At 43.5% G+C, this 27025-nt stretch overlaps 1 protein-coding gene across 1 annotated transcript in view; it reads right to left on the reverse strand.

Moving 5' to 3' along the window:
- Positions 1-27025, reverse strand: part of MID1 (midline 1) — a 144019-nt gene that overhangs the window by 18303 nt on the left and 98691 nt on the right. The window contains exons 5-7 of the mRNA XM_004612178.2: positions 23904-24052; positions 13634-13761; positions 7980-8123 (exon numbers count right to left, since the gene is read on the reverse strand). Of these exons, the coding sequence (XP_004612235.1) occupies positions 7980-8123; positions 13634-13761; positions 23904-24052 (421 nt within the window). The remainder of the gene's footprint in view (positions 1-7979; positions 8124-13633; positions 13762-23903; positions 24053-27025) is intronic.

A 27025-nucleotide genomic window follows, 5' to 3' on the forward strand; every position in this document is an offset into this window, starting at 1 on the left:
ACAAAAGCTCATAAGTTTGTAACTGTACATCACAGTGATTCTCTAATAATTTTTTTTTTTTTTTTGCTTTTTGGGTCACACCCAGCGATGCTCAGGGGTTACTCCTGGCTTTGCACTCAGGAATTATTCCTGGCGGTGCTTGGGGGACCATATGGGATGCCGGGGATCGAACCCGGGTCGGCCGCGTGCAAGGCAAACGCCCTACCCGCTGTGCTATCGCTCCGGCCCCTCTAATAATTTTTTTAAACAAATAAATAAGATAAAACCTTGTCTCTTTGGGGAGGGTGTAATTGGGCCACACTGGGCTGTGCTCAGGGATGATTCATGGTGGCTCTCAGGTGACAGTATTTGGGGCTGGGAACTGAAACTGGGTCACTTTCATTCGAGGCAAGAGCCATACCCCTATACTAATTCTCTGGCCCCAAACATGATCTCTTTTAATGGATGAATAAATAGATCTAGAGGACCTAAATCATTTGTCCCCCAAATTATGGAGTTCCAAAGATGGGATTCAAACCTACATCTCCCACAATCACTATAACTATGTACAATAGTTAAAAAATAATTGGGGAATGTTTGCCTCTTGAAACAGAAATTCTGTCTTTCACCACTGCAATTTAATCCTGCAGACATCAGGATGCTACTTCACTGGTGAGGGCTAACAATTTATCAACAGTAGCACCATTAGATAAACACCTGGATCTCCCTGTTTTCCAACTCAACCTGGGAGAACTGGCCGTTTAAACATCTTTGGGTGCATCTTTTTATTTCCCTTACACCATTTTCATTTGGCAACTGACTTATAGGGGGTGGAATGCCTTTTTCTGGAATCACCCAGTATTAAAATTGAAGTACTAGTAGGAACAGAGAGACAATACAGTGGGTAGGGCTCCTGCCTTGAATGCAGCTGATGCAGGTTCAATCCCTGGCACTACATTTAGTTTAATGGGTACCATCAGGAGGGAGCACTGAGCATAGATTCAGGAGTAAGGCCTGAGCAACACTCGGTGTCACCCAAAAAACATACCAAGAAGCAAATATAAGTTGTGCTGCTCCAAAAGTCAGATCAAAGTGGATTAAAGACCTCAATATCAGAACTAAATCCATAAGGTACATGGAGGAAATGTCGGCAGAACTCTCCATGACATTACAGCTAAAGGCATCTTTAAGGATGAAACACCACTGACCAAGCAAGTGGAAACAAACATAAACAAATGTGACTGCATTAAACTAAGACGCTTCTGCACCTCAAAAGAAACAGTGACCAAAATACAGAGAGAGCCCACGGAAAGGGAAAAATTATTTACCCAATACCCATCTGATAAGGGGTTAATATCCAGGATATACAAGACACTAGTAGAATTGTACAAGACAAAAAGTCTCCAACCCCATCAAAAATGGGGAGAAGAAATGAACAGAAACTTTCTCAAAAAAGAAATGCAAATGGCCAAATGACACAAGAAAAAATATTCTACACCACTAATCACCAGGGAGATGCAAATCAGAACAACAATGTGATATCATCTCACAGCACAGAGACTGGTACACATCAAAAAGAACAAAAACTACCAGTGCTGGCACAGATGTGCAGAGAAAGGAACACTCTTTCATTGTTGGTGGTCCAGCCTTTCTGCAAAACAATATAGGAATTCCTTAAAAAACTTGAAATTGAGCTTCCATATGACCCAGAAATACCACTTCTCGGAATATATCCTGAGGGTGCAAAAAAGCACAGTAGACATGACATCTGTACCTGTATGTTCACTGTAGCACTGTTCACAATAGCCAGAATCTGGAAACAACCCGAGTGCCCGAGAACAGATGACTGGTTAAAGAAATTTTGGTACATCTACACAATAGAATACTATATAGCTGTTTAGGAAAGATGAGTCATGAAATTTACTTATAAGTGGATGGTCATGGAGAGTATCATGCAAAGTGAAATGAGTCAGAAAGAGAGGGACAGACATTGAATGACTGCACTGATTTGTGGAATATAAAATAACATCATATGAGACTGACAACCAAGGACAGTGGAGACAAGGGCCAGAAAGACTACTCCATGGTTAGAAGCCTGCCTCATGAGCTGGGGGAGAAGGCAGCTGGGATGGAGAAGGGATCACTAAGTCAATAATGGTTGGAGGGATCGCTTGGGATGGGAGATGTGTGCTGAAAGTAAATAACGGAACAAACATGATGGCCTCTCAGTATCTATATTGCAAACCATAATGTTCAAAAGTAGAGAGCATGGGGGAAACTGCCATCGAGGCACGAGGATAGGTGGGATGGGGGGAGGGATACTGGGGACACTGGTGGTGGAAAATGTGCACTGGTGGAGGGATGGGTGTTTGATCATTGTATGACTGAAACTCAAACATAAAAGCTTTGTAACTGTATCTCACAGTGATTCAATTAAAAATAAAACCTTAGGGAGAAAATGTTGCGCTGCTCTTGTTGGATTTCTTTTGGCATAAAGAATGACTGCTGCTTGGGCACATTTCCATGCCCAAAAGTGTAGACATCAAGGTGGCCAGAGTTGAACTGCCCAGAAGGGTCTAAGTTTTAGGCACTCGATAACTCTTTCATTCAGGGAGTGGAGTGAAGGCTGTAGAGATTGCCTTCTGGCTGCACTTCTTTCTGTATGTATTATCTAGGTCCTGCCATGTAACCTGACAGGTCCTCTCTTCAGAATCTGGAGTCATCGTCAGAAAGAGAGAGACAGGCATAGAAAGATTGCACTCATCTGTGGAATATAGAATAATAGACTAGGAAACTAACACCCAAGAATAGTAGACATAAGTACCAGGAGGTTGACTCCATGGCTTGAAGGCTGGTCTCTCATTCTGGGCAACTCAGAGAAGGGAACACCAAGTAAAATGTGGTCAGAGGTCATGCAGGGGAAGGGTGATGCCTGCCGAATGTAGGCTAGAGACTGAACACAATGGCCATTCAACACCTTTATTGCAAACCACAACACCTAATCAGAGAGAGAACAAAAGGGAATACCCTGCCATAGTGGCAGGATGGGGTGGGGGGAGACGGGACTGGGGAGGGTGGGAGGGATGCTGGGTTTACTGGTGGTAGAGAATGGGCACTGGTGAAGGGATGGGCTCTCGAAATCTGTATGGGGAACATGAGCACAAAAATGTATAAATCTGTAACTCTACCCTCATGGTGACTCACTAATTAAAAATAAATAAAGTATATATAAAAAAAGAATCTGGACTCATCATAAGACCCATGTGGGCCAATGGCAGGTCAGTTCACACAAGGAGGACAGAGGCCTGAAGGCACAAGTACAGTGGGTGTGCAACCGCTGCACTCTACCAGAACATGAAGGAGCTAAACATGCAGAAGTGAGCTTGGCAATTAGTTGAGTTGTCCCACTTCCTAGCCAGACAACACGGGAGCCATACCAACAGCAGCAGGATTCCTAGCTGACCTCAACCCGATTCCACAGGCACCACCAAAAATCTGCTCATTAGGTTCCCTGTGGCTGACTCTTCAGGAAGAGTCACCTGAGAGAGGGCTCGTGAGTTCAGACCAAGCTTCATGTTCTGCCCAGACACCCATAATACTTTGATTCAAGACATTACATCATTACAATCTGTGATGATCATGCTTTCAGGTGGCCCCATGTTCCCACTCCCTATTATTCATGACTCTGAGTAATCATTTCTCCTCATATATAGGCACGAATTGTGACCCGTTCGTTGGTTACTGTGCATGTGTGACATGCCAGAAGTGACCTGCTACTAACCAAGAGAATATTTCAAAGGACAAAGTCTTACCAGGTTTAATCTTTTCATTACATTACAAAATATGAGGAAGGTAAAGGGAATTTGCACCGTAATGCAATTGATGTTACTAATCAGTTGATTTGGGTGGTGTTTGGGGCCACACTGAGGGGTACTCTGGGGCTATTTCCACCTCAGTGGCCAGAGGTTGCTTCTGATAGTGTTCAGGGGACTACCTGGTGGTGGGGATCAAACAGGAGCTGGTCACACACAAGGCTGAACCCCTGCAACATCTTTCTGATCTCTGATCCATCAATTTTGAGAAAATCAAAGGAGAGATGACCCTGGGTAGACCTGAATTAATCAGATGAGCACTTTCACAGATGAAAGACATGAATCAGTCCAGACTCTTCCTCCCTTAATGCCTTCGAAGAAGCCATCTCCCCAGAACTCCACACTCAGAATGAAATACATCCTGACAACCACTTGAGGAGATAGGAAGTGGCTTCCTTAACTGTGTCTCCAGATGAGCAAGTAGCCCAGCCAACACTTTCACCTCAGCATCAGATCCTACGAACAGGATCCTGTTAAACTGTACCCAGAATCCTGAGATCCAGAAATGGTAAAATAATAAACAGGTGTTGTTTTTAAGCAGCTAAGTTTTGGAAAGTTCCATACACTGCAATGTACAAATGATGTCATTGTTCCTGGCTCAAGTGTAGCTTTAGAGAAATATTGGCCTAGAACCATCCTAGAGGCATAAAATGACTCCAAATGTTTTCTTTTGAGGGTTACCCTATTCGTTCATTGAGACATCGCTTCTGCAGGTCCTCTGTGTCCAGAGAACCCTTGAGAGAACTGTGTTGTTTTGAATATGTCACAATGCTTATCGATCCCAGTTTGCTTCCTGCAGTGAATCGTGCCTCTGCCTGCTCTCCCCACGCCTCCACACTCTCCTTTCCTCCACTTCACTTGGAATTTCTGACTGTCTTTTGAATTTCATCTTCCTGAAGTGGGTGTTTGATATAATCTCTCCTTCAGCTTATCCAATATACAGTGATACTCATTCCACAATGAGGAAGTAATCCCTTCAACAAAGTCAAGATAAATTAGATTTGCTCCCCCCACCTCCCATACTATATAACAGTGTGTGTGGTGTAGGCATGTGATTTGGTTATATTCTCAATATTTAGAATGTGATTACATAAATGCCATTTATTTACTGTTACAAATCAAGTTTTCTCAACTTTAGCACTACTGACTTTTGGACCCAGTAATTATTTGGAGTGTGTGTGTGTGTGCGCGCACACATGTGCTATATGGGATATTGCCCATCCTCCCTTGCTCCTACCCACTAGAGGTCAGTAGTACCTCTTCCTCCAGGTTTTGAGAACCAAAAATGTCCCTTGATATGACCTAGGAGGCAAAAATTGGTCCAATTGAGAATCACTACTTTAAATGAAGAAGTATTTAATGTTCCACTAGTGACATAGAATAATTTACATTTCAGATTTATGATGAAGCATAATCTAGGTTTGAAGATGTCCATTTTGCTACGGGTGTCCTACCCCATTTATTGCATGCGCTCTAGTATAGAAAGGCTAATATCCTTTGAATCCTTTCAATTTTTTTACATGTGCTGCCCAAGTGAGCAACAGGTTTGAAAATCATATTGGGCTTCAATTCCGTGTCAAATTTCTGTTACATATATATCCTCAATCAGTACAATGTTAACTCATATAGTTGGGAAAATGCATTTCACCTCTTTGAGGGCAACAGCAAGAAAAAATTACAATGTAAATAAGCTTTGTCTTAGCAATTCCATTTGCATGAAATGTTTTTCAAATCTAACCTGCAATATGTGAAAGGGGAACTGAGCAAGGCTACTCAATGGAGGCACTGCTTATAACGGATGAGAGATTAGAAACAAACTAAATGGCAATAGGAGATAAGACAAATAAGTTAATCTGCCTCAAAAAAGGAGTGGAGTACATATAATATCCAGTGGAAAGGTTGCCCTCTTTTATGTCCCTAAAATATGTGTGTGTGTGAGAGAGAGAGAGAGAGAGAGAGAGAGAAAGAGAGAGAGAGAAAGAGAAAGAGAGAGTCCTTGACTAGACTAACTCAGGAAAGATGAAAGTTGCATGTGAACTGTATGGGTAACTGTGGAACCTGGAAGGCTGATACACAGAAAAATACCCAACTCAGGTCATGTTTGCAATGTTACATTCATAGCACTGTAGCACTGTTGTCCCATTGTTCATGGATTTGCTTGAGCGGGCACCAGTAACGTCTCCATTGTGAGACTTGTTACTGTTTTTGGCATATCGAATATGCCATGGGGAGCTTGCCAGGCTCTGCTTGCTGTGCGGGCGGGATGAAAGATATGGTAGAATCCCATAGAAGAGCAGCAAAATGAGCCTGAGCCCTGCCAGGCCAGCTTCTCAGACTTGCTTTGTGCTGCAATTCAAGTACCTGCGGACAATGTGTGTTTCTGAGGATCTGGGCCAGAGATCAACAAGTCAGTGCTCCATGGCTAGTGCTATTGGTAGGTCCCGGCTCTTCTATCTCGGTGAATGATTTCCATCCACAGAGCTCACACACCTGCTGCTTCTAGTCTCAGGGTTCCACCCACTCTCCAGAAGGCGGCCTGCATCAGCTTCCCATGGTGCATATAAGACGCCATCCCTCTGCCCCACTCCCCAAGGCAGAGGCTAAAGTCCAGGCAGCCTCTCTCTTCTAGCCCCTACGGGAAGATTCAGAGCATGTACGTTCTGGAACCAGGTGTCTATGGGAGAGAGTCCAGCTTCTATTTCTCACTGTCTCTCCCCTTCCTCACTCAACTCCACAGTCGGGCTTTAGTTGAGAGGCCCTGACATGCCGTGCCAGTGTGTGTTTCTGTAAGTTCCTTAGGAAGACAGAGCTGCGTGGGACCCCCTAATTTGCTGACACATAGCCATCCTCTCACAAGACTTAGTTCTGCCCTCTCTCTGCTTCCTATCTCTAAACCAGTTGGCTTGCATTGTCCTCAATGCTTTAATTTTACATTCCAAAATCATATCCTCAGCAAATGGCAGGATTTTAACCAAAGCACCCACAGCTGGCTCTTAAGAAAGTGGAAGGTAAGTGAGCTGAGGAGGGGAGCTGGAGGGAAGGGGACACAAGGGAATTGCAGGCAGGTGGGTGTCATCAACAGTCACTTCAAAGTAGGGGTGTCTCTGCATCACCCTCTTAATAAGTTCTAAATTAAACTTCTCCCATGTCTCAGATTTATAGGGACTATGAAAGAACAGCATAGTGAAAAGAGAAAAGGTTTATATAAGACAAGCCTATTCTGTTGATATGGACTTATTCAAAACACTTCTTTGTTGAAAAGTAGCTATTAATCTTTTCTGTTCTATTCTGTTTGACATGTTCGGCTTTTCTTTACTAAAGAAATTTCAACCTTACTCCCCCCAAAGGCCGTTTCTTCTGGTCTTTTGCCATGTACTCAATGGGGCTGCAATGAGCGTAGGCAGGGGCGGAGGGCTGTCCTGTGAGCATCTCTCTGGAAGCTCCTGCTGCTCTGTGAGATCATCGGATCGTCTATGATGCCAAACATCTTGTGGGCCTCAATGGAGAGAGGGGCTCCTCTGCATTTCAAGCAGGTCTGGAATTCTCCCCAGTGGGGACCAATTACTAATATTTCAGTGGATAGTCTTGGCTTTGCATGGGGGCAGGTATTTGGTGTTCTTGGGCGATTTGCTTAATTACTGTGAAACAACCTTCAGAAAAGTACATTCCACCAAACATAGAATATATCAAGAGATCATGTACTTCCCACACAGCACGCATTGTTAACCCCCAGAACCTCACATCTCTTCCCAGTGGTGCCCATTCCAGAGGTAGCCAGGCCAGCATCCTCCTCTGATTGAAAGTTTCTTATATTTCCACGCACATCTGTAAACAACACCATTTCTATCTATCTGCAAGTTCTGAATATGTAATTGAACTCAGACCACAGACATTCTTTTGCATCCTGTTTCTTTCTCTTACAAATATGTTTGCAATTTTCATCACTCTTTGGCCAGTTATTTTTCAGCAGGGCAATACAAGTGAGTGTGGTCATATTGGTTGGGAAAGACAAGCCCATAATATCATATACTCTTTCCTTTCTTGTCTTCCATTGAGGTCCAAATTTAGAAGCACAGTCCTCTGAAAACAGTCACCAAAGAGAAAAGGCAACAGGTGTGTGGTACTCACTGACGAGGTTGGCTTGTCCAGTGAAGATGGTATAGCGGAGCTCATAGGAAACCACACTGAATTCATCATCGGAGGTCCAGTGGACAGTGATGGTATCGTAGGAAGCCGTGCACAGCTCTTCTCTAATTGTGGGAGAGCTGGGAGCTGTGGGGACCATGGATGCTCATTAGGTGACAAACAAACACCTCCAGGAATACATTTCAGACAAACAGGCTACAACATAGACAGAAATTTCTATGGATGTTGGTTAGCACTACCAGCCTAGAATTGGTGAGCCCAATTGAAAGACCATTTTTTCCCCTGGATATCACTTTGATTTTTAACAGGTAGTGTGATTTCCACCAGCCAATGTGGACTTACCTCCACTTATCATGAAAGTATGTTTCAAATGTTAAGCAAACAGTAACTAGTATCCCATTCACGAGGGAAAACATGCTAAAAAAAAGTAAATAAGATGAACTTCTGTAACTTGGCTCACGTTTGCAATAAGGGATAGAGGTGTGGGAAAACAGCAAATGCTTTCAGTAAAGGCTAGATGGTCGATATGTAAGGCATTGTGGGTTATACAGTGGCCAGTGCAATGACTTTGTTGTGCCTTTGCACCATAAAATCTGCCACAGACAATCTGTACTCAGAGATGGGCAGGCTCCCATGTATATGAGAATTTTATTCAGTTTTCTGGACCAAACCTGGTTGTGCTCAGAGCTCACTCCTGGCTCTGTGCTCAGGAATCAGTCCTGGTACTGTCCGGAGGACCATATGGGGTGCTAGGTATCAAACCCAGGCTGGTCCTATGCAAGGCAAGTGCCCTACCTGCTATACTATATAATTCTGGCCTCATAAAAAACTTTCTTTTAAAAAATAGGCTTATAGAATTGAGCTCATTATGGTGGGGAAACAGGGGAGGGGTTCTCTGGTGGAGGGTGTGGTGTTGGAACATATCTACATGAAACATTATCACGCAAATCATGGTGCCTCAAACAAAATAAAACAGTGGGAGAATCCTGGGGCCTGAAAGACAGTACAGAGAGTAAGGCGTTGCAAGTAGCTGATCCTAGTTCAATCCCCAGAGCCATATATGGTCCCCTGAGAACTATCAGCAGTGACCCCTGAGCAAAGAGCAAAGAGTAGTCCCTGAGCACTGCTAGTACGGCCCCAAACCCAAAACCAAACTCAAACATACCAAACAAAATAATACTACAGGTGGAGAAGGGCCAGGGAGGTGGCTGAATGGTAAAGCATGTGCTTTGTATATGTTAGGTCCTGGGTTGGATGCCCAGTATTACCTGGGCCCTTGAGCAAGCCACCAGCATCGAGTTGGGATTGGACCTCCAGCAACGCCAGATGTGATCCCCAATACAAAACCAACTACACAACCAACCAAACAAAAATAGTGGAGGGCTAGACTTGGCCAATGAATCAACTTACCAACCTCTGAGCACATGGCACTGTTATTTTTATATTTAGGGACCCAACTGAAAAAATAGTGACATGTACTATTCTAGAACAAATCATCCAAATATTGTACATAATTGTTCATTCCTTCCTTAGATGCTTTGATACCTTATAAAAAAAACCTTAGGACTGTGGCCCAATTTTCTTCTCATTCTTCAATAAATGAGTGATATTTCAAATTAAGAACATGATTAACAATCAATCTATCGAAGAAGTACATTTTCCTTCCCCAAAGAAAACATCAGTCCTTGGCATTTGGTTAGATTTATTGCTGGAGAAGGCTGCTGTTTTATGTCTTTAATGCCTTTTGGAGCAGAGAAGTCTAAATCCTACTGAAATAATGAGTTTAAGTTGACTTCTACAGGATTGATTTCAGTGGCTAACTTTATGAGATGAATTTGTGAGAAAAAGACTAGGCAGAGTGCTTTACACTGGCAGCAACATGTTAGAAGCAGGGGTTGGCAAATGAAGGCTATGGGCCAAATTTGTCTCACTCCCTATTTTTGTAAATAAAGTTTTATTGGCGCACAGCCAGGTACATTCATTTATGCATTTCTTATAGCGGCTTTTGTGCAACAGCAAAGCTGAGCAGTTGTGACCATATGTCCTGCAACCCTCAAATATCTGCCATCTGGCCATTACAGCTCACGTTTGCCAACCCCTGGTTTAGAAAATTGATTGGGGTCTTTTTTTCCACTCTTCTGTATACCAGAACCTAACTTCAAAAGGAGAAACTTCTGTGTCTTCTCTAGATTAGCAGAAACTGCTGCTTCTACTGGAGTTTTCTTGCTTCAAGTTCTGGTTAAGACTCACAAGTCCTAAATCAACCCAAAGATGGAGCAACGTTTATGGAAATGGTTGATTTTAAATTTATCATCTTTGGGCTGGAGCGATAGTACAGCGGGTAGGGTATTTGCCTTGCATGCGGCCGACCCGGGTTCTATTCCCAGCATCCCATATGGCCCCCTGAGTACCGCCAGGAATGATTCCTGAGTGCAGAGCCAGGAGTAACCCCTGAGCATTGCTGGGTGTGACCCGAAAAGCAAAAAGAAAACCAAAAAAGAAAACCAAAAAAAACTGATCATCTTAGTAATCTTTGCTTGTTCATCTGAACATCTCTCCAGGGTAAGTATCACAGGAAGCAAGTCACTTCTCTGTGTTGAATACTCCCTAGGCCGAGAGTGCTGCAACGTGGCACGCAGGGCCTTGTTTTGCATTAAGACAGAAAGAGCCTCATAGCTCTTGGATAGTTCTTTCTGGAACACACATTTATACATCTGCCTCCTGAAGTATCCACACGCAAGATAAAGTGCTGTGTGCTGTGACTGGGATGTACACAAAGCAGTGACACCAATGAGAGGTGCAGTCTGCGGGAAAGGCGCAGCTGCATCATAAAACACGCTCACTGCTGTCTGTCGGTGTGGGACAATCCTGCTGGACTCCACAGAAAAACACTCATGTGCCTTCCTCCTCCAGAGGTCACTGAATGATTTCTCCAGCAAACACTGCAGGCAGATTTATTCTTTATGCACTACAAGATGTGATTAAAACAAAAGAAAACTTATGTTCAAAGTAGGCAGATACCAATCAGGGAGGAAACGTTACCTCTCTGGTTATTAGCCTGACACACCACTTAGACACATGACATATGGGGTGGGGCGGGGAGAATCTTGTTTTCACAGCCAGGCAGGCCAACCCTATTTTGATTGTAAACCCAATGGGTTTGTCCTGAAAAGTCAATACCCAATTTATTGTAAATGAGAACACCAGCCTGCTGCCAATTTCAATAGTCACAGAATTGGTACCAGAACTGTTATTTTCTTGCCTCTCATAAACAGGACACAAGAAATGGTGGACTCATACTCTACAAACACTTCACTTCCTGCTTATAAATGTCCGATAAACTATTTGGACTTGGCAGTATCAGCCAAGCATCATATGTTATGGCCAGGATTGATGTTATGTCTAGAAATGAGCTAAATTTGTGTTTGAGCTTGACAGCTAAGGAGGCATAATAGCAGGTACCCCATATGGTCTTCAGTTGGGCATAAACAGCCATCGGGATGATATATGGTGTACATTCAGTACAAAGTCTGCTCACACTTTCCCCTTTAATCAGTCCTTTGGCACTCACAAATGGATCAAAATGGGCACATGTTCTTGAAATCCTACTTTTGGAAACACTAATTATTTGATTATGGGAAAATGGCAGGGGAGAGTTGTGAATAAGACACTAATTTTGTACAGAATTGCCTTGAATGTGACCCTAAAAACTTTTCCATCTTCTCTGCCTATGGGTTTGACCTTGTGGCATTTGGCCCACAAGACCCCAAGTGGATGGTTTTAGATGGGTTTTCTGAGTGAACGTTTTGTTTTCCTGGAAAAGAAATTTAGCCGACAGAGCTTTCTATTCTCACTCCCCCTTTCATCGCCTAGAACCTTGACCTGGTGAAGAATAAGCTGTGTTTTGATCATGTGGCAAAAGGCAACATAATGAAGATGGCACAGATGAAAAAGAAAGAGACCGAGGTCCAACGTGACCTCTGGCCCACTATCCAACCCTGGATCACGTGGCTCTCTTGTCTGGTCTCTGTGGATTTACTCACTGCTAATTGGATTTGTGCTCTAGAGATCATATGTTTTCTCACATGAGAGAAGAAAAAAGGAGATGTTTAAAAGGATGTCCTGCATAAAAAACAATTCAATCAGAGAATGCCCAGACATGCAGTCCTAATAGAGTAGCCATAAGCAATATGTAGTTGTTGATATTTGAATTCAATATCATTTAATATAAATATATATCTGGTAATGAAGCAAAGAAGAGTGAAAGCTTACTAGCACCCTTGGTGTTTTCAATAGCCTCCACATGGTTGTAAGCTACCATACTGGGCAGTGCAGAGAGAGACTATTTCTGTTCTTGTGGCAAGTTCTACTGCATACCGTTACCTTAGCTAAAACTCAAAGCTCAAAGCTTAAAAAGGGAGAATACCATCCTCCTAAAGAATTTCACCCAAGTTTTGATCTTCCTGTGAATGCTTTTTGAATCAATGTAATATTCCTTACTAGATGTAGTATGGTTTGAAATAGGAGATTGCATAAGCAGTTAATGGGCTGACTCACCTTCCTTGCAGAATCAAGAAGGATCAAAATAGCACCTGGGGTTCTTGCAAAGAAAACTGGAGATGGGAGTACCATGCTTTTGGAAAGCAGAACTTCTGGCTTTCTCTCCCAGACTATAAAAATAATTGTCACAGTGTTCCCTCTCTCTTGCTCCACCTTTCCCAACATCTAAGTCTCCAGCGCACACAGACAATTTGAGTTGGAAGCTGACGGCGCACTGAGTTAGGGATGTGGTTTCTGGAAGGTTGCATATGTCCTAAGTCAGTGCACATCTGGCTTCCCTGTATAGGTGGAGCCTTCCCAAAGTCACAGGCACCAGCGATTTTGGCTAACACAAATGAGGTCGTTTAAGCAATCTGCATTTTCCCAGCAAATGTTCTTGGTACTTGCTTTAGAGGTTGACACAAAAGAAAACGGGGAGGCATGGTGAGGAATAGAAGAAAATTGGCTGTTTTCTGTTACTGGTGCTTCTTTTGCTTTTAAAGCATGGAACCCCAAAGTACCTATCAGAAAGCTCAGGATTAAAACATGGCACCAGGAATTTCAAACCTGCTATTTGGGATATCTGCCGGGGTGCCTTTTGCCAAGATGAAATTTAGTCTTTTAATAGAAAGAGCAGAGGGCTCTGGAATCCATGCAGGCTCGAGCCAAGCCTGAGTTCTGCCATTCCCTAGCTAGCTAGGTTCCACAGAGTGACTGAACTTGTCATGTGCAAATGAGGATTCCACTACTTGAGCTCCACTGATGCCGTGGAGGTGACAAGAGCTGCAAAGGCAAGGAGCTAGATCAAACGAAGCTGGCACCATTTTGTTCTCTTGTTGACATGAAGTGGAAACTCATGCTGTACTCACTTCCGTCTCTCTGTCGGCCAACAAAGCTGTTATTTCTACTGACTACACTCACTGTCAGAAGAGGTGGTGAGTGGGCTCTTACTGATCAGAATCCCCTATTTAATCTGGGACTCTCTTATTTGGGACAAACAATACACAAAGAAGCGTGACAAAGATTTACGGGCAGCAATCTGAACCTGTGTCACTGAAAAGTACACAACACTGAAAGTAAACACAAGAAGACAGTACCTGTAAGGTAATCCAGGCATTCTAGCAACTTTTTCTCTCTGGTAAAATCTAAGGCAAAGGTGTCAAATGTGTCATTGAGGTTGATTTCAGGAATTAAGACCTGGGAAGATGCTGTTGCCATGGAGACTCTGTAATGGAAACAAAACAACTTTTTAGACTTGTGAAGATGAACCTGCTAAAAGAATAACACTATGTCTTTTCACCATCACTTGCTCAGGAATGGAAAGAAGAATTCTCAGTAAGGTGAATAAAATTTTTAAAAAGAGCGCTATTTTTATGGGAGCCACCAAAAGCTTCTCAGAATTGGCACAAAAACCAGAAACACAATGCAAATAATGGCAAGCTAAAAGAAAAGGTATCAGGGGCTGGAGCGATAGCACAGCGGGGAGGGCGTTTGCTTTGCATGCAGCTGACCCAGGTTCGATCCCCGCATCCCATAGGGGCCCCAAGCACCACCAGGAGTAATTCCTGAGTGCAAAGCCAGGAGTATCCCCTGAGCATCGCTGGGTGTGACCAAAAAAGAAAAAAGAAAAGAAAAGAAAAGAAAAGGTAAAGGTATCAGGGAAGGACCAGAAAGGTGACCCTCTTTCTTTTTATTATTGGAAAACATTTCCCCTGGAGGTGAAAGGACATTCAGAGCAATGCTGCTGCGCGTTGAACAGCCCGGCCTGCGCGGCCAGCCCGAGCGAGAACACGCAGCTCCAGGCATTTCTTCACACATCTGTCTGGGAAAATGTTTGTTCCTTTCAGACTCGACTCTGCTCCACTTCAAAGAAGAGTCTCCAAAGTTTCAAACTGCATAAAAGGCAAAGCTAAGATTAAAAAAGAATGTTTTCAGATATTGGACTAGTTTAATCAATTACTAGCCTCTCTCTAAAATAAACATTAAAAAAGGAGTTTTTGTCTGGCTCATTTTCATTCTCTCACATTCATTTTTTTCTGTACCATATCCCCAGCAGATGCCATGGAAAATATTCACAAGCTTTCTTGCAAATTCCCCCAGTGGGGAAACTGTTTTTACTCTTCATTTAGCATTTCTAGTTAATCTCTCACGTCTAAGCTATAAACCAAGATATTGGTTAGGACCCATCTTCTGCTAGATGGTATCAAGTTGATTGAGAAAATTTACTTGTTAATAGCAGGATATTCTAATTCAAAAGTGTACAAGTACACTGATTCTTATGAAAACAGGAAAAAATCTGGCACAATATGAACCATTTCTGAGTATATCAAACTTTGTGCTAGACTCATAACTTTGTTCATTCTGGTATTCCGTTAAGTTTGACCAACACCACCAGGACCTATAATGTGTAGGGTGCTGGAGGCTTCAGAGTAAAGAAAGTACCTCGATACTAAATTGAGTAACTTACTTTCTGATTAAGGACCTTGGTGTTCATTTAAACAAGGCAGTAAAGCTAGCTGGCTGCAGTCAGGCAGAGAATTCTAGATCTGTATACTTTCATTTCACCCAGAGAAAAAATGTAATCTGGTTAGTCCAAGAGCTAGAGATCCTCCTATATCTCATAGTACCTCTTAAGGCTTTGGATTTCAGAAATTATATATCTTACTTGTACTTAGGAATCAACTAATGACAGGGATATGCTCTGAGAAACACATCATTAGGTGATTTCATCACGATGACCAGCAGAGAGTATAATTACAGAAACTTAGTAGTGCCTGCTCCATGCCTAATACATACAGGAACCACTGTCATATGTGGTCTGTGTTGACTCAAACATCATGGGATGCTGCATGACTGCAAAAATGGTATTGATAGGGGCCGGCAAGCTAGTATAGCATGTGGAGTGTTTGCCTTGCACATGGTCACTGTAGGTTCAATCCCTCACACTCCAAATGGTCCCCTGAGCCAGGAATAATCCCTAAGCACAAAGCCAGGAGAAAGCCCTGATCACTGACAGGTGTTCTTCCCCCACACCCCCACCAAACAACGTGAAGAATGGCACCTATCACAGGGACAGAGGGGCAGGGTTGTTGTCACTTAGGTGGTGGTGGAGGTGCACACCCAAAGCAGTACCATTGTAACAATGGCATTGTAATAATACATATAGATACCTTCGAATTTCACAATAGAGAAAGAAACAAATTACCCATGGGTGCATCCAGGAGGTAAAATAGGATTCACACATAACAAGAGATCACAGTACAGGAGAGACAGAGCTGATAGGGCGCCCTGGACACAGCAAGCAGGAGGAGCGGGCTCGGAGGGAGCACATCTGTGCCTGCCCATGGCGCTGGGAGGCAGGAGAAAAATGGAGTATGGGATGCAAGTGGGGCTTTTCTGGGCCCTGAGGAACGTGCCTCAGACTGCTAGAATGGAGTGGAGTACATAATGTTGGGAACATGTTCTAGGCCAGCGAAGTGTATTCATTACATGGCTAAGTTAATGCTAGGCAAATTTCCCCCCAAGTAAACACTTATACCTGCCCAGTGCTCCAAATCCTTATAGATCAAGTTTATAAAACTGAAATTCTGGTGTGTCTTCGGGTTCATATAGGGAGAGAAGTAAAGAAGATTATGAACAAGATGATAAGTCAAATAAAATTTGGATCTACAGATCAAAGTTTAAAGAACAGTGAAATCAGAAGTATGGGATTTGAGGGGCTGGTGTGATAATGCGGCAGGTAGGTGCTTGCCTTGAACACGGCAGATCTGGGTTAATTCTCAGCACCTCATACGGTTCCCTAAGCCCCACCAGGAAAGATCCCTGAGCACAGAGCCAGGAGTAAGCCCTAAACATCGCTGGGTGCAGCCGAACACCAAAAGCAAAGCAAACCAACCAACCAAACAAGAGAACTCCAGAATTGTATGTTTTCATCTGCAAAGTCTGGCACCCATGGGAACTGGGCAAATTACTATTAGTAACAACTACTGATTTGGACTAATAGACAGGATAATGGTTGCCAGGCATTTTACTGGCATGCAGATATTCACAGAGTTTTATAGTAAGACTATACTTCAATTATGCCCTCTTTATGTTCTATAAACACACCAAACTCAGGTCTTCAAGTTATTCAATAAATACTCAAATGTCTACATAGGCCCGAGAGCATTTCTCAAGGGCCCTGAATATCTGCATTCAGGTACAGAAGTTAAAAGGAAAGCTACAGAAAGCACCACCAGAGTCCTTAAAGGACCCTGTGAGAGTGAATGCTCCAGTGATCTCTGTTGTGTGCCAGCTCATCAGGGAGACTGCACTGAATGTGCCACGAAACAAATCTAACTTTGCATGAATATGCCACGAACAATCCTAAGCATTGCACTTCTCCAAGGCTGACAAAGCCCAGAGGCTCTGCTTCCCTACCCAGGGGTTCTCGAAAGCTCTGAACAGACAAACTTGCATTAAGATTTCCCCTAGCTAAAGGATGTTGGGAAGACCCAGTCGGGTTGGAAGATGCGAGCTGAAATTAGATTATAGACGGAACATGATGGCCACTCAATACCTCTATTGCAAACTACAACACCCCAAAGGAGAGAGAACAAAAGGGAATGCCCTGCCGCAGAGGCAGGGTAGGGTGGTGGGGGATAGGGTGGGGGTGGTAAGAGGGATACTGGGATCATTGGTGGAGGTGAATGAGCATTGGTGGAGGGATGGGTAAACAATCACTGTATGAGAGAAATGCAAACACAAAAGTTCATAAGTTTGTAACTGTACGTCACAGTGATTTTCTAATAAAAAAAATAAATGGAGGCTCCATTGGGCTGAACAAAGTTCAAAGAACCATCTTGAAACCCTCCACCAAAACTCACTGTAAGAAAAATAAAGTTAGTTTTGGTACATTTATCTATAGCAGATAAATCTTACTATATAATAAAACTATTTAAAAACGAGGGAAAAAAGATTTCCCCAAGCCAGGGGCAGGAGACTCCATTCATGATCATCCTGAACAGAAGTTCTCCTGGCCTTTCTTCTGCTTTGAGAGCCACCAACCATGAAAGAAATGGGATGTTGACTCAGCGACATCAGAAAACACCTGCTATCTTGATGGTGGGAGTTTGTGGTGTGAGTAGGAAAGGATGAAAGTCCTGCAGCCTAGAGGCAAGCAGCGAGAGCAGAATCTTTAGGGATCACTGGGGTTTTCAACACCTACACACTTTCCTTTTTAAGGAAAGAAAGATATTGGCATTTGGCTACAATTTCAAGTTCTTAAGGGGACTGACAGGTGAGGGGAGGCTGCCAAATTCAACATTCTAGTCCAGGTCTTGGTCCCCAAATCCTGGTTACCCATCTTGTGTCCTTTTGGTTTAGTTGCCCCAGTTCACAAGAGCATTGTTGCTATGCCACAATCTTCATTCCTGACTTTCACAGATATGTGTGTGTGTGTGTGTGTGTGTGTGCTATGCATGTGCCACATGAAAGTTCTTAACTTTTAGGGCACATAAGGACAGTTTCCTATATCTTGATGCATAAGACGGTATAACTCCCTATTCTCTTTCTACTTAGATGTTGCTGATCTCCATGTCACCAGGGGTACATGGAACCATTCGGCGAGGGAGTGGACATGTCCGGAGCTTCACTGCTCAAAGCTTTTCTGGTATTCTATTCTGCTCCCCTAACAGCTCCGAGGCTTAGCCCCCGACAATGGCACGGAAGCCACTCTTGGGGATGGGTGACAGTGCACAGTGGGCAAGCTCTCAGAGTATCTCACTGTGGTTTACTTAGGCTCAGGACTTCCCAAATGCATCTGGCCCTGAAAGCTTCCTATTGCCTTAACACCTAACAATACCCTGCAGAACACAATTCAATACCCATTCATAAGATATGTTCTAAGAAACAAGCCACATTTAATAAGTTTTAGTTTGCTTGGGAGCTTTGGGGCCACATCTGGCAATGCTCAGAGATCACTTCTGAAGGGTTTGGGGACCACACAAGGTGCCAGGGATCACACACAGATCAGCTTCATGCAAGGTAAGTGCGCTGCAAGCTATCCTATCTCTCTGGCACCACATTATATTAATAGTATAGAGTCGACAAACTGAGTTCTGGGTTTTGTATTGTGGGAAATTCCTGAGATATTTCTGAATTGCCAGTGGAGGTGAGGGTCACCTTGACAAGTCTGAGAACTATCTAGGAGCTCTGGAAAATGGGTACTATTCAGAAGGAATTTTTAGTTACCATCCTCTTGGTATAGCAAACTTAATATTAACATAATCGTATAAAGACACTTATATAATCAGACCAAATCCCTTTATTAGTGTGCCTTGAGGACAGGATGTATCATTTAATCCATTTGCATGCATTTAGCTATCAGGAAGGAAGGGAATTTGCATTTGTTGCATGTTTACCTTGTCACAGGAATTGAACTAATATTTTTAATACTTATCCCAATTAAGCTTATCCCAAGGACAACCATCTTAGGTAGGAATGAATGATCACTCCTGTTTTACAGATCTGTTCACCCATTCATTGCTGCCAGGCAGTTTGCTGGGAATGTGATGGTGAAAACCATATGGCTGAGGGTTCTGCCTGCTGGGAGCATATGAGCAAAATAAGACTCACATGTGTGAAGCTGCAGACCAAACACAAGTCATAATTGCTAAGCAATTAGCTCAGAACCTGTTGATTCCAGAGCAGCTGCATCACTTACAATGTAAAGCTTTAGGCTTTCCCCACAACTGTATTACTGTCATTGTTAGTGACGTCACTAAGTCGAAAAGCCTTTTTTTCCTTTGCTTTTTGGGTGACACCCGGCAATGCTTCAGGGGTTACTCCTGGCTCTGCACTCAAGAATGACTCCTGGTAGTGCTTGGGGGACTATATGGGATGCCAGAGACCAAACCCAGGTCAGTCACGTGAAAGGCAAATGTCCAACCCACTGTATACTATCACTCCACCCCCCGTAAAAGCCTATTCGCAGCTTTATTTAACTTGTAGGTGAGTATAATCACATCAACAATGATGTTATTAATGCTAAATGATTCAATGATGCAGAAAAATTGCTCCCAACCCTCAGTTTAGGAAGCCCTACATGATAATAAGTGTGCTCTGAATGCTCCACACTTGAAAATTATACTGACCATTTATAATAAATCTCAAAAGAGATCAAAAGCCACAGTTAATCACAGACCCATGGAAGGATGAACAGACCGGAGTAAACTGGAGGGGGCAGGCTAGTCTGGTGCTCCTCTAAGCAGAGCCCCTGGTAGCCGCTTGCTCCCACAATCCAAAATCGTAGCCATACCCTTGGCCTGACTCCACCGTCTTAGGCTGGACCTCATGGAGACATAATCTGCTGAAAATTAAGGTATGCGGGTTTTGTGATTGAAATCTCCAGACTTTCTTGGAGTCTGGATGGGCTACCTCTCCCCAACTCCCCGTACTTCTGGAAGCCTTGGCATTCACATCCCAACCCCAAAGCTGCCACCCAGTTAAAAAGCTACTCCAGCCTTACCATCCCAATAAAAATACTGAATGCCCTGAACAAACACCATGCTCTCTTAGCACCTGTATTGTAAATCATAATGCACCAAAGGAAAAGGAGAGAGAGAGCAAGAAGGAAAGTGCCTCCCATAGAGGAAGGCTGGAGGTGGGGGGAGGGGGGTTGGGGGATGGTGAGAGGGAAGCTGACGACATTGGTGGTCGTTGGTGGTGGGAAATGTACAATGGTGGAGGGGTGGGTGCTGGATCATTGTATGACTGAAACCTAATTATGAACAGTTTTGTAATGGTCTATATCACAGATATGCAATTAAAGAATTTAAAAAGTAATGTGGAGTTTATGCCCAATTCAATCAGCTAGTCAATGGCTGAATAAATAGCAGTACTCCCACATTAAAGAATTATACTCACTGGGGCTGGAGAGATAGCACAGCGGGTAGGGCATTTGCCTTGCACGCGGCCGACCCGAGTTCGAATCCCAGCATCCCATATGGTACCCTGGGCACAGCCAGAGGTAATTCCTGAGTGCAGAGCCAGGAGTAACCCCTGTGCATTGCCGGGTGTGACCCAAAAAAGCAAAAAAAAAATAATAAAGAATTATACTCACCATTTAGAATGAGTTTATTGTGAGTGCTGACGGCCACACCGCCCAGGCGGGCAGAGTGGGGAGCTGCTGTGATTGAAATCTCACATTTCAATCATTTAGAAGGACACAAAAACCAAAGCCTAAGGTAGATACAATAGGGGGCAGAAACCTAGGAAGTTCTGTACTAGAGACACCTGGTAGGTGACAGGTTGAAGAATAGAGATAAGGTAGACAGAGGCCAGCACTGGCCAACAAACATACAAGGAGGGGCTAAAAGAATTACTAGAACAGGAAAAGACATAAATCCAACTAATATTATCAATCTCTGATCTTTTAGTCCGATTCTTAGAAGTCATCAGTAATGTTATTGTAGCTCCTAAGGGAAAAGCAGTTTTCTATGTAGAAAATTACTCATGGATAAACTCAAAGAATCAATGGGAAAAAGGCAGTGCACTGAGACTTGAACACTGGTCTCCCAACAACTAGTCCAGGGTCCTTTTACTGCATACCAAATGGTGGAAAGACCAGAGGTGGGGTGTGGGAGGGAGTTGCAGGAACAAAGGCTTCTGGCAACTTCTTATAGGCCCTGTGTATTCCAATTGGATGAAATTTTAGGTTTCTCATAAGTGGTGGGCCAGCTTTATTATATCTGAATTTAGTGAATACTATTGCTTCTTTAACATAATTTGAAAAGTGCAAATACACTTACCCCAAAGAATTCTGTATTAGTGATGGTGAGAAAAACAGGATACAATATAATTCATTTATAGAGAAAAATTAAAGTCATGTTTCTGTCCTTGATGAGATGGGCTTGTCAGCAACAGAGCTGAATGGGACCAGACTGGATTTGCTGGATCTGATGGAGATCACATGTGGGCATCCACACACTTGTGCTGTGCTTTACATGTAGAGCATCTTTCTAAATGTCACGATGCCACAATCTTTCTCCTGGCCCAGTAAGAACTTCTTCATATTATATTTGACCCAACTGTTAGGAATTTTTTTTTTGCTTTTTGGGTCACACCCAGCAATGCACAGGGGTCACTCCTGGCTCATGCACTCAGGAATCACCCCTGGAGGTGCTCAGGGGACCCTATGGGATGCTGGGATTTGAAACTGCGTTGGTCGCGTGCAAGGCAAATGCCCTACCTGCTGTGCTATCACTCCAGCCCCACTTTTAGGAATTTTAAAGAAAGACAGTTCATGGCAGCCTTTGGACCATTTATAGGTCCAGCCATTTACAACTGGAAAAAAAGACTCTTGGAGCTCATTTGGAAACCAGGCCTTAGTATAGAGAGCATTTAGTAGAGCACACTGAGTTACGCTGGAGTCTTTGTGTTCATTGATTGCACTTTTTAACCTCAGGATAAATATAAAGCAATTGGATGAGAACAGCCAAGACAATTAAACACTAAGAACCTAAGAATCATGAGAGAGAAACTATTTCTTTTTGATTAGGGAGGAGATCATTTAAAGGAAATAAAGGGAAAGAGAACTGGCTCCTGTCCTCATCCCTTGGAAGATATAAATAGCTTGTAGAAGGAAATTTTCTCAAATAGAAGAAATAACACAATCAAGCTGACTGCATACTAAAGAAGAGCTATAAAAATCCCATACACTACTCTCATTGGAAGAACTGTAAAGATGGAAATATCAATGCCCCCCAATATAGTATTTGAGAAATTAACCAAGTGTCCATCACAATGCAGCAATTAATAAATGTAACTTTTCTTTCTCCTTTCTAGAAAAAGTCAAGTCATGAGACAAGGAATTTTTTCCTCCTGAGTTGACAAAATAGAGGCTACCGGCCAAATGTGCTTGTTTCTGTACCTAGTTTAACTGGCATTCGGTCCCACCCATTCATTTCCAAGTTATCTGTTTCTGACTCTGAGCTGTTATCAGCTGAGCTGAATAGCTGTGATGATCAAGACCTTAGGAACTGCAAAGCCGAAAAGATGAACTATCTGATCCATTGCAGGAATTGTTTGCTGACCCCTGACCCATACCAAACAGCTGGCCGGGGGTCTTCTGGCAAAAGAACTCTCTTCCTGCTCTGGGTGAAGCACTACTGACTCTCCTAATCAGAATGATGGAAAAGTCAAGGACCTGACCATCCAATAGAGATGGCATTTAGGAGGCTGTAGGTGCGTTGGTTTTGCTAGAATGAAAACTCGCCTGAACTAAATTAAGAGCTGAATTCAACATTTTATAGGACCAGTAAGCTCTCTGGAGTAGGACTGTGGCCCTTACCTTGTCCTCCTCCCAAAAGCCTAAGACAAGGACAAGCTGAACCCTCCCTCAGAAACCGGATACATAATTGAAAGTGTGCTGCAGGGGACAGGTCCACAGGGTAGTCATTCATCAGTCTGGCACTCACGAGTTTGTAAACAGTCCTTCCTAAAACTTTGCTTCCCTGTTCGCTTTCTCTGTTAAAACTGCTGTTGTAACTATGCAGACAAGATGGCTACTTTGAGGACATTTGTATGCCATTCCCCTATTCTGACAGCTTGTTGTTAATAAGGCTTGTCCCCAACCTGTCACCGTGTCTCGATTGATTGGCTCTCAAGTGGTTACAGAAATGCTAGAGGTGTTTGCATCAGTGAAGCTGAACAATGTTTATGCCAATCAGGTCTGAGTAGGCAAGGAACAGTCACTCATTGGCTTAACTCTTCAGCTGAGCCTTCAATAGTACCCGCGAGTATAATGTCATATTTATGGTTCCTTTCCTAGAATACAAGATAGTTTAAAAGAAGGAGGGATGAGCTTGGCACTTCAGGCTTTTCTCTCTCGAGTTGGCCTTGCCCTTTTCATGAGAGGTGACACTTCTCAACCAAATAAACATGGGCCTAGCAGAGAACAACACCTAGGTGATTTTTAAAAATAGATGAGCTCTGAGGCGGAAGGAAAGACTCCCTTTATGTGTTTGCCTTCATTTGGATTCTTTGTTATCAAGTGTGTGATAAGATCAGGTCTGAAAGTCACAATAAATGCTGTTTTTGTGCTAACATAAGCTTTTTCACTCCCTAAAAGCAGCTGATTTTGTTCTCTCTAATGGGACATTATGTTTTCAAAGACCTTGAACTCCAGGCTGCTACTGAAAGGTCTTTGACTTGTCAAAGGGAGGCATCTTAAGCTGGAACAAAGCAATTCAAAGCCTCTATTCTCTCTGGTCTTCAGCCTTGAAAATGAAAACAAAAGTGAGACAAGGGCAAGGCCAATGCCCACTAATCACACCCAGATACAGGAGCCCAGCAGCTGAGAGCTTCCCAGCAGTCTCCGGGACTCACCTCTCAGTTATATTCTTGGCCGTCTGGAGGAAACGTGCGTGATCATTCTCCTTGAGAGAGTGTTCCGCTTGGGAGATGAGGGATGCCGAGCGCTCAATGCACTGTTTGCAGTTTGCAATCTGCTGAGCCAGTTTGCGAAGCCTCATCACCTGGAACAAAGGAGGCAGGCAGAGGGTTATTGTCCAGGAAGAGTCTGAAATCTGGAAATCCCAGTGATGGGCCCCTTTCCTTAGGTGTTCTTTATTTCAGTGGAGAAATGGGGCTAACCTGTTTCATAAGGAAGCACTGAACAGCAGATAGCTTCCCTCTTGATGGGGAAAGAAAATGTAGCCTGCTGCTAAGTCCCAGTGTCGTCAGGCTCTTCCCAAGTCTACTCACTGAACAAGCCCAGGGAAATCTGAAGCTGGCCCTGTTCTTCAGTGGGGCCAGCAAGAGAGAAGCAACGCATCTGTAGGTGCAAACGTGTGTCCCAGGTAAAAATCATTTTCTAAAAGGCTCTTTGCCACGTATGGAATAAAATCATGATGCCAAAACATTAGGTCTCACCATTTCCCACACTATCTAAAACTCCTGTGTTAAATTAACAGAAAGGGGGCACTTTTTCCATTGATCAATATTTTTCCTGTTGAACAGAAGAGAGGAAGCCAAAAAAAGCACAGCTGGCCCATTTCCCCTCACTGGGAACGTCATTTCCAGGCACTTTGCGCTTAATGTGATAACTAAGAACTATTTTGATAAGCATTTCCCAGTCAGGATAAAAATGCATGCTCGGTTCCAATCTCCATTCCAGTTCCTGATTTCTGTCTCGCTTGAAAACGACCCTCAAACGGAATTGACCTTCGCCTCTGGGGCAGGCCACCAACTTCACTCTAACCTACTGGAGCATTAGCTCTGGCGACTGAAAAGTGCTCTGGACAGGGCCCTCTGGCCAGAAGCCAAGTTCAAATTAGCCTTCTAATTGGACTTGCTGTCCCTCGTGACCCCAGCCACACAGCCCAGGAAAAGTCCTGGCCCACCTTTCGATCTTTCTGGAATGGAAACAGCCTGGGTGCAAGGATAGGGAGGAGGCCAGTTCATCTGTCTTACAGACAAGGCTGGCCCAGGCTCCTCCAGAATTCTTGCTAACTCCAAGAAATTCCTTCTTTCTCCAAGTCATCATTATCATTCCTGTGCAACTCTAACCAGAGAAAAGGAAGGAAGGAAGGAGATGTCAGAACTTGAGGTCTCTGATGAAAGTCCGATTCCAGCATATCACTGTGCTAGGTAAACAAAGGAAATGGATTGAGCAGTGGCGGTCATGAGATTTTGAGCAAGCCGGAGACATTTTTCTGAAAGTCAAGACTTAGAGAATGAAGTGTCAAAACTTGGGATAGGCGGGGAAAACAGCATGTGATCTCAAGGTTTGGAAAAGACTTAACTCATTGCAATGACAGTGACCTTCTGTAGCAGGTTAACTGTGCTCATCAACTGACTAACATAACATGTACTTTACACCAACTGGAATGATTCTCTAACATCATACTCATAGGCCAATTCAAGACATTAGAAGACATCCATAAGAAATTGTCAGAGGGACCGAAGAGGTAGTACAGTAGGTAGGGCATTTGCCTTGTACGATGCCAGCCTGAGTTCAATCCCCAGCTTCCCATATGGTGCCTGAAGCCCCATTGGGGTGATCTTTGCCTACTGAGCCAGGAGAAAGCCCTGAGCACTGCTGGGTGTGGCCCCCAAAAAACAAAAAATAAATTGTCAGAGTGGGCTGGGGGGATAACTCAAAGGGCTGGAGCATATGCCTGGATTGGGTCCTCTCACCCCACTCTGGGCACACTATCAAGGATGCCATCACAAAGCACTGTCAGGTGTGGCCAGAAACCAAAACTAAACCAAAGAAAGCAATTTTCAGAGGAAGGAAAACAAGTCTATAGTCCCTGGAACAACCTAAGAAAAGGCGAGGCTTATCCACATGACATAAAGTATGCTTTAAGTGGCACACCAGAATGCAGCGTGTTCAACACAGATTCTAACGAGAGAAAAATCAGGACAAAATATTTCTTTAGAACAGCTTTATGTCAATTACTCATGCTTTTGGTATGCCTAGTAGTGACCACACAGATTCCCAATGTAACAGTGCTTAAACTCAACTTTCTTCTTTCTTTCCTGCCCTCGTGAGGGATGTAAATGAAAAGTGACATAAGGGCAATAGAGCGGGGGAAATTCCTAACTCATGTATAAATAGAAGCAAGTCAAAATCACAGCTCCTTTGAAAACATAGGAACACTTCACCAGACGCAACTGTTGGGTAAACTTTACTTCTGGGTGTAGCTCCGCTGATACAGCAGATCGAAGATTGCCAAAGCTGCTGTGTTCAAGAATCAGCTAGGGTTCGCTGATGCTCCTATTGCCATATCAGTGGGGAGGGGGTGTGTATAGTAGGAGTTTCACTTGTTTTGGTACGGGGGGGGGATCCTGCACTTTACTGTGGTGCCAAGAACCAAATTTAGGGTCTATTCCTGTGAACCAGGTGCTTGACCAAATAGTTTGGCCCTAGAGATTTTTTTCTTTGATTCTGTAGGATCCTGGGCCTATTCTCCAAAGGCTCGGTAAGTAGCTATCATGGGAAGAGCAGCAAGAATATGCATTTTAACAAGCAATGAGTCTTTTCTGACCTACAAGTCAGGAATCCTAAGTATGGTCAGGATTAGCTGTAAAGGAATACAACAGAAGAAAAGAGGAGAAATGCAGAGTACAGAGTGCATTGCTGATGGAAAAGACTAGTTAGGCTTTGTAAAAGTTTTGCTAGCCTGGGTATATTAATTGGAATGGACATCATACGCTTATTGTACTAAGGGTACAATACACACACATACACCACTAGTCTAATTAGGTGGTCAGAGATACAATTAGGGCCACACACAGCACACAACCTGCTGATGGAAATGAGTCACCCAGGGCTATTTTCACACTACCACCTTAAGCAGAGGTCAGCTCCTAGGACAGAGCAGATGGCAGATACAATATCAGTTCTTGCCCTTTACACAAAACACTTGCCAAACTCACTGATTCCAAGGAGATAGTCCCAACCTGCATGTCACATTGAGCAGATCATTAACTCTTTCCATAGA

Source organism: Sorex araneus, chromosome X (genome assembly GCF_027595985.1).
Source record: "Sorex araneus isolate mSorAra2 chromosome X, mSorAra2.pri, whole genome shotgun sequence".
Classification (NCBI taxonomy): domain Eukaryota; kingdom Metazoa; phylum Chordata; class Mammalia; order Eulipotyphla; family Soricidae; genus Sorex; species Sorex araneus.